Source organism: Oculina patagonica, chromosome 3 (genome assembly GCF_052425735.1).
Source record: "Oculina patagonica isolate OP01 chromosome 3, crgOcupat, whole genome shotgun sequence".
Classification (NCBI taxonomy): domain Eukaryota; kingdom Metazoa; phylum Cnidaria; class Anthozoa; order Scleractinia; family Oculinidae; genus Oculina; species Oculina patagonica.
In genome coordinates this window covers 29,844,665-29,859,421 of record NC_135760.1, presented here as the reverse complement: position 1 = coordinate 29,859,421, position 14,757 = coordinate 29,844,665, and the positions used below count along the sequence as shown (strand labels likewise).

General features: G+C 39.1%; 1 protein-coding gene and 1 pseudogene across 1 annotated transcript; both read right to left on the bottom strand.

Moving 5' to 3' along the window:
* Positions 1-618: 618 nt before the first annotated feature.
* On the bottom strand, positions 619-10,838 carry LOC144647470 (uncharacterized). The gene is made up of 2 exons (XM_078507275.1): positions 10,779-10,838; positions 619-3,114 (listed from the first exon to the last, which is right to left on the bottom strand). The coding sequence occupies exon 2, from the start codon at positions 3,101-3,103 to the stop codon at positions 1,061-1,063; it is 2,043 nt and encodes a 680-aa protein (XP_078363401.1). The 5' UTR covers positions 3,104-3,114; positions 10,779-10,838; the 3' UTR covers positions 619-1,060.
* Positions 4,064-7,263, bottom strand: LOC144647613 (uncharacterized; annotated as a pseudogene).
* Positions 10,839-14,757: the final 3,919 nt, after the last annotated feature.

Below are 14,757 nucleotides of genomic sequence, written 5' to 3'. Positions count from 1 at the left end.
ATCCAAAAAAGAAAAGAAAACAATTCTTTAGATAAAGCTTAAAAAAATATTCACACTCTGAACAGTAGTCTAAGTGAGGAGAAGCACTGCGTGACGACCGAAATAACAGTTGCGAAGGAGACAATCAGAACGGTCAGAACGGGAATTTGCCCAGGATTATTTTCGAAAAATGACCTTAATGTCCTCTGCCCCCGATAAAAAATTTGATACTCGCATTAAGTTATTATATTCTCACAAACTTCGCAAGATGTAACGTATTTAAAAAGAACGCTAGACTTCCACGCAGACGCTCTGTAGGCTCTTCACGTAATCTTTCCTTTCCCACGAAGAAAGATAACGTGTCAAGCCCAAAGAACTGTGTACTCGAAGAAATCTACTTTCCGATGAAGTTACTTGATTTTGACGGGGACAGAAAGTGGCATTTAATGTTTTATCCTCTCAGTTTATTGTTAACTCTTTTGTGTTTTTCTACCAAGCAAGGACCACTAATACCGTAAAGTTCCGGATACAAGACCCCCCTCCCCCGCTTATAAGCCCCCCGGTTATAGGCCCAACTACCTGGAAACAAAAAAATACATCCGATTATAAGCCCCCCCCCCCCCCCCCATATAACCCCCCTCTGCCGGATGACTGTACTGAACAGGGCTAAATGTTGCTTTATAATGCGTTTTTAACTTAAAAACGTATTTCGATCAACTTTCCCGTGGCTCGTTTCGGGACAGATTTTTTATTCCGCTTATAAGCCCTACCGGATATAAGCCCCTCCACTTATTAGCCCACCAAAAAACCCTTATGAAGTTGTATAAGCCCAGGACTTATAACCGAAATTTTACGGTATACTAATAAGGTCCAACATTTTAGCCTGTGTACAGCAGTCCCGCTCCGCTCAAAAAAAAAATCACGGAGGGATTTTCTGAGCAGAGCGGGACGGCTGTACACAGCTTACAACATTTCGGTTCAGCAAACAAACTTTCATCAGGGGCTTAGAAAGCTAAGTAACTGAAATGGAAACAAATAAACGCTTACAATATTTACTGTATTTTTAAGGACATATTCTTAGTCACGAGTCATTCTCGGCGGAGCGTTCCTTTTTAGTTTTTGGCTCATCACAAGGAGAACAAATGTCACTTAACGCTTCGCTGTATTCCGTAAACTTTCGCTTCAGAGAAGCACACTCTTCGCTGGCCTTTTCGCGGTCTACTTTAATACTCGCAACAACGCGAGCTTGTTCGTTCACCTTGGACTGCAGTAAAAGAGATTGTTCTTGAAGTTGACTTATGTTTCCCTCAGTATTTTTGAGCTCTTCTAACAATTCTTGTCTTCTATGCTCCAAGTTCTCTTTTTGAGTGCAAAGATTTTCCAATTCTGCTTTTAGCTGCTGTAGGTTATTGGTAGCGTCAATCTCCCTACTTTGTTTCTCTATCAATTCTCGCTGCGCCCTGCGTAACTCAACACGGTTTTGTTCCTTTTTATCTTGAAGTCTCGCTACCAGCATACTCGCCATGTCACTTTCCTGTCGAATGACCTTTGCAAGGGGACTGGACACGGCATTCTCACGTGCTGATGGTTGATGGTCTTCGCACGCATTGCACGTGCTCTCCTCGATATCCTCACGTGCAACTTCAGGTACGTCCCCAGTTCCTCCTACAGGGAACTGAACACTTTCGGAGCATGAAATTGAATTGGAAGGTAAATCCACTACAACACCGTTCTCAGCGTAGTTGACAACACACGGAGCAACAGCGCAATTGCTTAGCAGTTCTTCATCGTCATCTGTTTCTTTGTCCTGCAGGTTTATTGAAACACTGTTCTCGACAACAACAGAAACACAACTTTCCTGTCCATCTCCATTTTGCTCAGTCGCGTTTTCCGAATCAGAGTTGTTAGTAGACTGACTGTCGTTGATAATGATGCTTTCAGTGTTTGTTGTGCAGCTCGCAGGAAAAGAGACTGACAGAGTATCAAGAACTGAAGGCGAGTGAGCTGCCTCGTCCTGCGAAGAATCGTCCTGTGAGTTAGATCTCTGCGGCGAAGAAGTGCAATAAAACCCTTCTCTCTGGAGATAGCTGCCTAAACGAAGTGAATACCCTACGCCAGTGTTTTCCTTATTAACTTTACTTTGAGTTGCGTTGTCAACGGTATTACTGGTGCCAGGAATAGCTTCATCATTACACAGCAACTGTTCTTGGTCAGCTCCGTCTTGATCCTGGGTATAAAGCTGGTACAAATCCGGATGGTCCCGAGCTAGATGTTGTAATCCAGGGCCTTCAGAGCCGAGCACCTCCTCTACAAGGTCCGCTTCACGGTCTCGAGCAACATCGAGCGGAGTTTTTCTTTCGTGGTTTATTTTCAACTTGTCTACAATCTCTCTGTAATCTGACAGCAGATACTTTACTGTCTTGATGGAGATATTGTTCCGCGCAAGTATATGAAGGATAGTCTCGCCCCGGTCATTTTGCGAATTAAGGGCGATATGTAATGCCCGTGTCGTTAGCCTCTCCATGGTCTGAAGAGTAGTAACACGTTGGAGTAAAATTTTCATACAGTTTTCGTAGTAATCTAATTCACTGCTAACAGATTCTTGCTGGCTAATGCAGAGCGCGCACATATGAAAAACCGAGTTTCCTTGTACTTTGTCTTTTACAAACAGTCCATGAGGGTCTTGTTCGGTCAGAGTATGAACAATCAAGCTTAAATTGCTGGAAATGAAATGCACAGACCGCGGCGTTGCATCACGACTTCTAACTTGATGGAGTAGTCTCAGAGCTCGATGCAAACCTGTTTCGCCGGTCCGTTCAGCCGTAACAAATGCTTTAAATTTCATTTTCGTAAGAAGCCAGCTCAACGCTTGACTTTTGCCCAACACGCACGCCCACTGTACTAGAGGAAAGCGGAATTCTGGAAGGGCATCCGGGACACTAGACTGCGCATTCCAACCATTCTGTAGATGAGAGTAAAGCGCATTTTTAAGAGCAGCTAAATCCGCTGGTTTTCTGTTGTCATCACTACTGGCGGTCAGTGCTAGGATCATTTCGTTGTGCCGCGCTGAACAGCTCTCAGGACAAAAGACGGTGTGTTCGGGTTTGGCGTTATTTGCAGACATTCTCAAGCGTCCTAAAAGGTCAATAACAATACCATTAGTTCTTTATTTGCTCTTTTAATTAATTGAAGACTTTTAATATAGCCTAGTATCTCAAGAAGCTAGCATTTAACTCTTGTTTATTAAAATAGCACCAGGACCCCGGATAAATCACTACCCCTTAATTATTATAACAACAAACAGGGCTGTCCACTGCGATAGTGATTTATCAAATGGATAGCAATATCCCGGCTGTTTTGAGCAACCACGGGGGCAGATGGCTTGAATTTCTTTCTGATTTCCCCTGGATGGGACGCTAGTAAATCGCATGTTTCTCCCTCCAGCATCTATCCTGAATGGAGAGACACGCACAGTAATAGTAAAGTGTCTTACCAAAGACCCCAGTAAGGGCTTATACAAAAACTGGACCTCACAACTCAACACACTACATTTTAGGCCACCCATATATCTGAAACGACCTTGAAATACTGAAATAGGGCAAAAAAAAGCATAAAAAGCCTCTTTAAATTTTGCTTGCCAGTCTGAGTTCAAAACACTATTAGCTTTAATAAACGACATTTCTGTTATACTGACAGCATTATGGCCGGACCTAATAGCAGTACAAGTGTGAGATTGAGTACGAGAAGAACTTTCGAATTTCAATCCCGTTTCCGGCGTTCTCAGAGCCGTCACTCTTCCCTGTTGCTAGCCAGTTGATTAGGAGGCTATCTTTACGAGATGGGTGTGAAATGTGATAATCGAAAGCATAAGCACCATACTTGTAAGGCCTCACTCGTACTCAGTCTCGTACTCGTACTTCGATCTCAAGGTCCCCCATTTTCAAGTTTAAAAATAACATATTATAAAATTTGAAACGATCTCTGACTTAAAAACTTTAAAAATACAAGCTTTCGGCTGTTTGAACTACAGCCTTCGACGGGTGAAATGTAAAAAGGTAAAATATGCAGTGTGTAAAGTTGCGAAATAAAAATGCTAATAACTAAGAATATTTGTTAAAAAGAATGCGAAATAAAAATGCTAATAACTAAGAATATTTGTTAAAAAGAATGTTGTACTGTCCAGGTAGAGGACAGGAATTGTTATCCGCATTGGGAGTTAGCTTCGAATGCCACGCTTCCAACGTTTTTCTTGTTCTAAAGCCGCCTTTGTCAATGACAGATGCATTATCAAAGTCAATCGCGTGATTGTTGGACCAGACGTGATTGGCAATTCTTGAACCTTTTGCCGCGGTTTTTACATTTCTCAGGTGTTCTTTTTTCCTGGTGTTGAAGGCTCTGCCCGTTTCACCAATGTAACACCATGAACACTCAGAACAAGGAATTTTATAGACAACGTTTGTCTGCGATTCCAAAGAAGGTCGAAATTTTGGAGCCGGGAACTGTTGTTGGAGGGTGGTCAGTGGTTTGTTTACTACTGTGATATCGTGCTTTTTGAGGACACGGGTCAGAGGTTCTGTTACGCCTTTAATGTATGGTAGAGAGGCGAATGACTTGTGTGATTCGGGCGCCTCGACCATTTTGAAAAATGTTCCAACAAGTTCCTCCGGGGACAGCACTGTCGAGGGTCGGGTTTTGTTAGACTGGATGTTTTTAATGAACTTCGATGGGTAACCATTAGATTCAAGTGCTGAATGAACTCGGTTAAGTTCTCGTTGTTTTCCTTCGGAAGAGTTGGGTAAATTTAGGGCTCTGTGTAAAAGAGTTGCCGCCGTGCTGGCCTTGTGTTTATTATCATGGTGAGAATTATAATCAAGATATCTGTCCGTGTGCGTGAGCTTTCTATAAACATCGACAGCGATGGCACAATTTCTTCGGGTGACTAAGGTGTCGAGAAAAGAGATCTTTCCATCACATTCAGTTTCGATGGTGAAAGAAATGTTAGCGTCGATTGAATTTTATGTGTCATGGAAAGCTGACACATGGTCTTTTTTGATGATACAGAAGCTGTCGTCGACATACCGTTTCCAGATTTTAGGAGGAACGGATGAACTGTTAATCGCACTTTCCTCGATCTCTTCCATGCAGAGATTGGCCACGACAGGGCTAACTGGACTGCCCATTGCGCACCCGTGTACTTGTTTATAGATTTTGTCGTTGAACATAAAATAATTGTTGGACAAGGTAAATTGGAGGAGTGATATTATGTCATTGATGTCCAAATTTGTTCTCGATGAAAGAGAAGCGTCTTGTTCAAGTTTGTTCTTGATATAAATACATGCTTTATCGACAGGGATCGCGGTGAACAGAGACACGACATCAAAAGAAACCAGGACTTCATTCTCATCAATCTTGATGTCAGATACTTCTTTGGAAAACTGTAAGGAATTGGCAACAGAATATCCATTACGATTTTGAAGCGGAGATAGAATATCTGTTAGAAACTTGGACGTGTTATAGAGAGCTGAGCCGATGCAAGTGACGATGGGTCTCAGAGGGTTCCCTTCTTTGTGGTGTTTAACGGAACCGCGAATCGCTGGTGGTGTGCCATCGGTTGAGTGAAGTCCATTGTGTATAAAATTCCTTGTTCTGAGTGTTCATGGTGTTACATTGGTGAAACGGGCAGAGCCTTCAACACCAGGAAAAAAGAACACCTGAGAAATGTAAAAATCGCAGCAAAAGGTTCAAGAATTGCCAATCACGTCTGGTCCAACAATCACGCGATTGACTTTGATAATGCATCTGTCATTGACAAAGGCGGCTTTAGAACAAGAAAAACGTTGGAAGCGTGGCATTCGAAGCTAACTCCCAATGCGGATAACAATTCCTGTCCTCTACCTGGACAGTACAACATTCTTTTTAACAAATATTCTTAGTTATTAGCATTTTTATTTCGCATTCTTTTTAACAAATATTCTTAGTTATTAGCATTTTTATTTCGCAACTTCACACACTGCATATTTTACCTTTTTACATTTTACCCGTCGAAGGCTGTAGTTCAAACAGCCGAAAGCTTGTATTTTTAAAGTTTTTAAGTCAGAGATCGTTTCAAATTTTATAATATGTTGTATCCTGGCTGCGGTCCTTCAATATTTTCACATTTAAAAATAACGATTTGTACCGACACAACTATATATTCAACTATTCACACTTTTTTAAGCATATACTTATTCTGTCAACGAAAAGTTTTGTTTTCAAACTTGAAAATGATGTTAAGAAACATTGAAACGTCGCATTTTAAGGTTGAGAGAAAAATTTGGGAAGGATACGTCGGAGCAACTAATTAAAACATTGTAGAGTCCCGTGGAGACACCCCTGGAAATTGCACATACACAATGGACATAAAATAAATTCCATTATTTTTGTTTTTTGGTGTACTTTGAAAGCTACTTGGTTCTTTGTATTTATTGAGGTACCAATATGCCTTAATGTAATCAACAGATAGCATGATATTGTTTGAATGCATCACCAGATTCTTAGAACTACTATAAAAAGAAGTGTATACGATTAGTAAGGAGAACTACTATTTTGAGCATGGACTTGAAATAAAAATTTCTGGAATTTAAAATTGTGTCACTACCAATCAGATGCGAGATGAAAATCTACAAGAACAAATAACTTGAACTTTTATAAAAAGTTAGAAAAAGTTTGCCAATGGCTCAAAAAGTTATTAAAACTTTGAATGGTTCAGCAGCATACTGCCTACTTTATCTACTTTAGCAGATGACAACTTTTTCCTGTCCTTTTATAAAAGCTTTCCACGAATGGTTACAACTATCATATTTTCAAACGAACTTAAACGAATGCACGTGGTAACAAAAAAAACACACAGAAATTTAAAGTAATTTGTGGAGACTTTTCAGATATCAGTTTGTGATCCAAAACAGAGATTGTAGAATTAGCAAGACGTTATCCAAACCAAGAGGTTGGAATAAGACTCTTAATTTTGTTGATAAATGCATAGCTCTTCTATGAAAATAAATCAATATTATAGGAACTCTGAACTTAACTTTTTGAACAAAACAGGCCTGTTCTTTTTCCCTCACTCCCTATGTAATTCCCAAAGAATAAGGAAGCCCACTCTTACATTACAGGATATGAACATTTCATATCCAGGAGGCACAGATTTCTAATGATTACTGTGTTGCCGCCCTCTAAATCAAAAGCTCTGAGACTGATCATGGCCAGTGTTCTTATGTTGTGTTCTTGGGAAAGACACTTTATCATCTCAGCCCCATTTTCAAAACAGCTGTATGAATGGGACTGCTGATAAAAAAAGGGACGGAGAACCTGCAATTGGCTAGAATCTCATTTGTGGTGAGGGGGGAGGGGGAGGAGTGGAAATACTCCTAGTCTCTCTAGTCAGTAGCTGCCCTATGTGCCACACGGGCACGATGGGCACTAAGTAAGTCTCTCATGTCAGTTGGACTGTGGCAAGACGTCACCTTTACATTTTACACCCTCTTGCATTAATCTCTAAACTAATTATCTAATTATTTTAAGACAGACTCCACTGGAAGTTCAAGCAATAAGTGCAAAAATTAAGTACCAACTAAAATTAAGTAACATTTTATATACTATTTGAAACATCTCACTGAAATTCATTTGTCTTAGTGGCCTCATGATTAAACTCTAAAGCATTCTGACAGACGTTGCATGCCAATTTAAAACAAAATGGCATGTGTTTTAAACATTTTTACAAGGTTTGACTTAAGTTTTCTCGAGAATTTCTTGACAAAACTAAACGTCTGTAACTGAAATGTTGATAATTTCAAATCTGTTCTTCTCTGGTGGGGTCAGCTTGAGAGCTACAAAAATGTAAAGCTTTGATAGGTTTTTGTTAGCTGTACTTAAACTGTTACCACGCTTTGAGATCTCTGTAGTAACTTTATTTTCGCCTGTATTTCTCGAATGTTTGGCGGAAACCATCTTAATTTATTTGTTTATATGTAGAAGCAGTAGCAGTAGCAGCAGCAGTAAACTTATTTTCAACTCCACCTTAGAGAGCTGGCATTTATCTGGCACCCAGCATTTAAATGAGAAATTATGGTAAATGATTTGAATCCAGGAGTATCAGTAGTCCATATAGTGTGATCGTCAGGGTGAGAGTAATTTTGGAAAGAACTGTTGTTGGTGACTGATGTAACAACAACCTCAAACAATAGATAGAAGTTATTTATTGATCATCTCCAAACAAATGCCTCTGGCACCTTACAAATGGCTTATTCACAGCATAAACAAAACCAGTGAACTTACCTCAAACAGAATAACTTAACCTGACTAACAATAGATGAATCAAAACTGACAAATTACTGTTGACAAACTTTACACAAGTCTAGCTTGCAGCCAAACATCATGGCTCAACTGACCTTGGAAACAGTTTCAACAGACCAGACTTATAACATCCTTGACTGACAAAAAGGTTTCACTTGAACTCTCAAGTTGACGTTTGCTTAGGTTGTCAAAACTTCAGTCAAAACCAAAGGTTTGTTTCAGAACTACTCTCACCCAGACAATCACAATATACAAAGTATTTAAGGTACAGTTTGCACTTGTGCACTTGGAACAAAGTGGCTCATACCGCCAGAGCTTATCCCAGTTTCTGTAGCACAACCCAACTTGCATTATTGCTAACCCTGGATAAAATGCTACTTCACTGCAAGTTACCTCTCTCCCACCAGAATTTTTTTAGGTTTTCTTTACAGTTAACCAATACAAATTTATACTGTGACCTTGTGAAAGCAAAAATTTTATGAGAGAGGTCATGAAATGTGAGTAAATTAATTTTCTGGATCAAAACCGAGTTTGAGTTAAGGCCAATCCCACGTCAAACACCTGAGTCATTGCTGATTGGTCAGTGGCATGTCCCAATACCTTGTGATTTCAAACTTGATGGATGAATTGCTCTGAACTAAATAGCACTACTCCAGTTAGCCTAAAATGGCACTCTTGTTAACTTGAATAGCACTCTGATTTGCCTAAATGACACTGGATTGATCATGGTTATAACCTAAAATAATTCCTTGGGTAACACAATATGTTGTATATAATGTGACTCAGTCCTTACACCTGCTTTCAGTGTTATGTGCATAGGTTTCTTTCTACATCCATCTTTTGACATCATCTTTTGACATTATCGATGTGCTGTTTGAAATGAGCCAATCTTAACCAATACATACCATCGTTGGTTTCACCCAAATGAGCACACAAGATCAGAAGGTCAATTCATGCTAGTGGGTTGTGATTGGCAGATTGCGATCCATGTTGTTTGTTTAGAACGTAGAAAGATCAATGTCGATAGAAAGCCGCTATGCACGTAACACTGATAGCGGGGTATCCGGACAACTCGCCCCCCGGACAACTAGCCCCAGACAACTAGCCCCCAATCTGGACGACTAGCCCCCACTTTCTGGACGACTAGCCCCCTACCTTATTCTGTGTTTAAAAGAATCTTCAGCCTGAAAGCTGAAGTTTTCCCTCTGAGTTATATCCTCGGGTTAAAAAGTCTTAGCTCGTTTGAAAGCTTAATCAAACATTGTTTTCATTCCAGATTCTAAAGTTATTCAAATCACTCAAAACTCTAAAAAGGTTCAATCGAAGCACGCATGCTTTTGCAATGGAACATAGAAAACAAAAGACTGAAAAAATCTCACCTTCGCAAGCCAAGAAAGCTTTATTCAAAATGAAACACAGAAGACAATGGAACTAAAAACTCTCACCTTCGCAAGCTAAAAAAAACGCGCGTGCCTTTACATTTTTAAATTTGACCGCAAAATGGCGTAAGATTGATGCGAATGTCGATGCGAAGTTTATGTAGGAAGTAAATTGGGCAGTATTTTGTCACCGCAATTCGAATTTACTTAGCAGTTAGGACAAATAGCAGTTAAAATTCTTATCTCTTCATAGGTTTAGGCAAAACTAAACGTAAAGTTCCCACTGAACATAATAAATTTGTCGCCAACACGAAGCAACTTTATAATCGCTACATATTTCATGCTCGTGCTCTGCTATCGTAGAATGTTTGGAGATCAAAAGCAAATCGGAATACGGTAAGCATAAGTAAATTTTATCTTAAGTAGAACTGGGGGCTAGTCGTCCAGAAAGTGGGGGCTAGTCGTCCAGATTGGGGGCTAGTTGTCTGGGGCTAGTTGTCCGGGGGGCGAGTTGTCTGACATTCGATAGCGGGTGTAAACTTGAGCTTGGACTTGACTTGAGCTCGGATTTGACTCAGCCGTTTAACCAGTTTAAAAGGCATTGAATGCCACACACACACAATAATGTGAGATTCAGGAAACATTGCTTTGTGTGACAATGCCTTATTATACTATCAAGAGATAGAAATTCTTTCTTGGCCGATCTTTTGAATTAGACAGTTTAAATATATACTATAGCGTCACCTTGTAAGGAATCACAGAGATTTGATTTCTCAAAATTAAGCTTAAATAAACGAACACGAATCAAATCGTTGTTGCAGTTCAAGAATTCTTCAAAGGAATATATAAGCTTGCAATTAAATTAGAAGTCGACTCGACTGTTGTTACCAAAGCATATCGGTCCTTTTGTCAATATAAGCTTAAAACAAAAATAGAATTCGAAAATATTCAGGCTTAATTTGACACTATTTACAATCCCCATAAGAAGAATATCTTGAACAAGTTGGAATTTTATCTTGAACTACTGTGTCTTTTGTCACATGTAACACTGCGTTTTACTACTGTTTCAATCGTTTGAAGTAAACTCACCTAAAATAGTTTGCTGTTCTCAACAGAATCGGACGCCATATTTAAAACTTCCGTCACAGCGATACCGAGAGGAGTCTGGATCTAAATAGTCGAGACCACGTTTCTTTTTGTCAGCACCTAGCCCAGAGGTATGTTATGTATGGGGAACTATTGTGTCCCCAATACTTAGGTTCTATTGATCTGGGGTCCGAGTATCCTGTATCCCGGACGTATACAAAACATGGACCCGGGTCCATGGACCACCCCCGTGGACCCGGTCCATGGACCACCTTGTGGACCTGGTCCATGGACCACCCCTGTGGACCACCCCCAATTCTCGAAAGAAAATCAAAGTGTAGAATGGAGACAGGGTATGAATTGAAGGCAGGTACTACAACACAAAACAACAAAATGAAACCACTTAAACGAAATGACCAAAACAAGCTAAACCACCAAAACGAAACCGCCGAAACAACTGAAACAGCTGAAACGAGTGACAAAGACAACAAGACAAAATCACCGAAACAAGCAAAACCTTTACCAGCTAACCGTAAACAGACTAACCGGAGTCCTAGTTAGGCTAACCGTAGTGCTATTCAGGCTATAAACCGGAGAGCACCTTCCATGCCTTCCACTCCGATTGGCCACTCCAGTTAGCCTAGCTTAGCGCCAGTGCTCGAAATTAGCGCCGGGTTGTCCGGTCGTCCGATACGACTAAAAGTTCGTTCGGGCAACCAGTTTTTTAGAAATTTTAAGGCCTAGTTGCCCGAGAAAAAACCGCCGGAGAACCAAAGAACTTACATTTCCGTGATCACCCAACAGAATATCAATAAACCAAAGAAAATGTAAGTTTAAAGATGAAAATAGCTCTCTTCTAATCGATGGAATCCATCACAATTCTTAGGAAAAGGAAAGCAAAGGTTGAAACAGTTAATTGGACGTTTGTCGAGTGCAATAAGCCTTGAAAGTGACTAGTTAATTACGCATGCAGATTTGCATGACTTCAAAATTCAAAATATCTTGGCGCTTTGGAATGCATTTCTTGCCTTTATCTTAAGTGAAATTTAATTCTAAGCAAAGTTTAATTCAAGTTTCTTTCATATATCAAACTAAAGTTCAGAATTTTTGGCTTTTTTAAGCGAACAGATTTGTGACCCACGTGTAATTGAGACGCATCTTGTCTGGCTGTTGTCTGGGAATAATTTATATTTTAGCTGTTTTGAGTTTGGTGTGTTTTTGCGTGTGAAGGGATTTGTAAAATGACTATATCGCTTCTGAAAGTACAAATAAGTATTTTCATTTTGATTTTCTTTCGAAAATTAGGGGTGGTCCATGGACCGGGTCCACAAGGTGGTCCATGGACCGGGTCCACAGGGGTGGTCCATGGACCCGGGTCCATGTTTTGTATACGTCCCCCGTATCCCATTAATTTTTGGCCTAAATATCCCGTATCCCTATAACTTTTTCCCCAAACATTCCGTATCCCTAAAACCCCGGCCTAATGGGGCCTCTCTATTATATCATCAATGTAGTATCTTGCATGAATACTCTACTTCCTTGACGTACTCTACTTGCTTGATATACTTAACTTGCTTGTAGAAGTGAGTTCCTAGAGAAAGTTCTGGGATTGGACTTAAAAGAAAAACCACGAAATCATTTTCAAGAGGGATCGTCTTGTTCGCGTGAACAAAGAGAATTAACATTTTCATCATTGCGATTAATTTACAAATAGTTTTATTTTTACATTTTACTATTTTCTTTGGAGATTTTTTTTTTTTTTTAGATAAAGCAGTTTATTGATTAACACTGACTTACAATACATTACAATACATAGCTTACTTACAATTACACTGCAATTACAATACACTACAATACATAGCTTACTTACAGAGAATAATTTACGTTACACAAAGGGCATGCAGAAACTAAATAAAAAAGAATATCTTACAGAGAACAGGAAACCTGGGTGCCTACTTTTGTTGTTGTTATTATATCTATTATTTCTATATATGTTTATTTCTATATATACTTATTTCTATAGTTGTTGTTACGGATTACAACTGTATCTGTTTCTTAGATTTATGCATCTCTATCTGAATTTTACTTTCAATTTTCTTTGGAGATAGCAGCAGTAGCATCTTTCCAAATTTGAAGTTAAAATTTCTGATTGTTTGATGGACGGACTGACGGATGGATAGATAGATGGATGGATGGAAGGACGGACAGACAGACGGACTGGATGGATGATTGAGCCCCTCCCAGGGGTTTTAGGGAACAAGGGAACTGGAGAATTTATTTTCAGGGAACAGGGGATATTTTCAAATTATTTTCAGGGAACAAAGGAACTCTTGAGTAGATTGTTGGGAACAAGGGAACACCAATCTTCTTTCAACAATATATATTTTTTTAACTTTCTGAGCCCCTAAAATATAAAATATATTACGTACTTAATTTTCAGGCGAGATAATTTCGAGATGATTATTATTACGTGCTGCACAAGGCCTCTTGGGAATGTTTGTAATAATGTTTCCAAAAATTCACAGGCCAAACACGACTCCTATTGGTCAACATAGTATAACTTTGTCACCTTCAAATTTTTGCTCTAACGAATACGTCTTTCAAAGACCTCCCCTTTCGGTATGAAAGTAGGGTAGGGTCTTAAAGATCTCTCTAAGTAAAGGCTGATTTTGTGTTAAATGACATTTGCTCATAGGGATGTTTTTATTAATAATAATAATAATAATAATAATAATAATAATAATAATAATAATAATAATCATTTCTATAGCGCTATTTAGCTAGTCTTTCATAGCGCTTTACAATCACTATGCTAAAATATAAAAATAAAATATAAAAATACCTAACTAAATTAATCTACTGAGCTAAAATATCTATACATGCAGAGAGTGAAGTTTTAAAAGTTAAAAATTTAAAAACTAAAAATATCAATATTTTAAGATTAGGGACTGAAGGCGGTACTCTGTTATAAACGGTAAATTCTGTTCCCCCCCCCCCTTTTTTTTTTTTTTTTTTTTTGTAGGGCCGACATTCTTTCGCTAAATTTAACTTCTGAGAGAATCTTGTCTAGGAGGTTACGTGGGTAACCTCTGTCGCGTGATCTACGCTTGAATTGTGTAATGTTCTCTTCAAATGTAGCTTTTGAAGAATTGGTTCTCAGTTTCTCAGGAGCCGTAATCAATGGTAATGCTTCGCCTTTGATAAAACCCTTCCAGACACCTGGAGGGTGACAGGAGGTAAAATGCATGTATTGGAAAGTTTCTGTTGGTTTAAAGTGCGTGCGCACATCAAGAATTGATTCTTTCTTAAATCCGATATTTCAGCCGTGAATTTTATGGTCGGAGGATAGTTCTTCGGCTAGCTCTATGAACGCGTTTAATTCCTCTTTGGAAATTGAATGGATTGGGAGAGCTCGTGGCCTGCGGTTCGTGTTCAAACTTGTCAAACTTTTACTGTCATTTTGATAGAAACGCGGAAATGCCTATTTTCTATTTCTTATTGGCCATTTCTTCAGGCCTCAAATAGGCCCGAAACAAAGCGTTAGCAAGAAAACGAGTTTTTCTCCAATGTTCATTTTCAAGCGAACCTACATAACAACGTTCATTTTGAACCTACATAACAAAGACTGGTGAAGCTTCGCATAATCATTTGTAAAATTGTCTAGTCTTAGAAGTAGAAGTGTATGGCAAATTTGCTGTTGCAATATCCTATGATACAGGTTGAAAGCGATTAATTGTAATGGAAAAGTCTCGCACTGCTCGAAAACTTTTGTGTTTATAGCTTCTTGCAAAGTGTAAATGCAAACATTCGATATTCTCAAAATTCCCCATAACCAGAGAAGAAAACGAAAGCAAATTCAGTATTGACACGCACGTATAATGCACTGGCTTTAATAACAATGATGGATTTTTAATAATTATACAATGTGTCAGTGATTACAAAAGATAAGCTGTTTATAGCCGTTATATCAATCGACAGACTC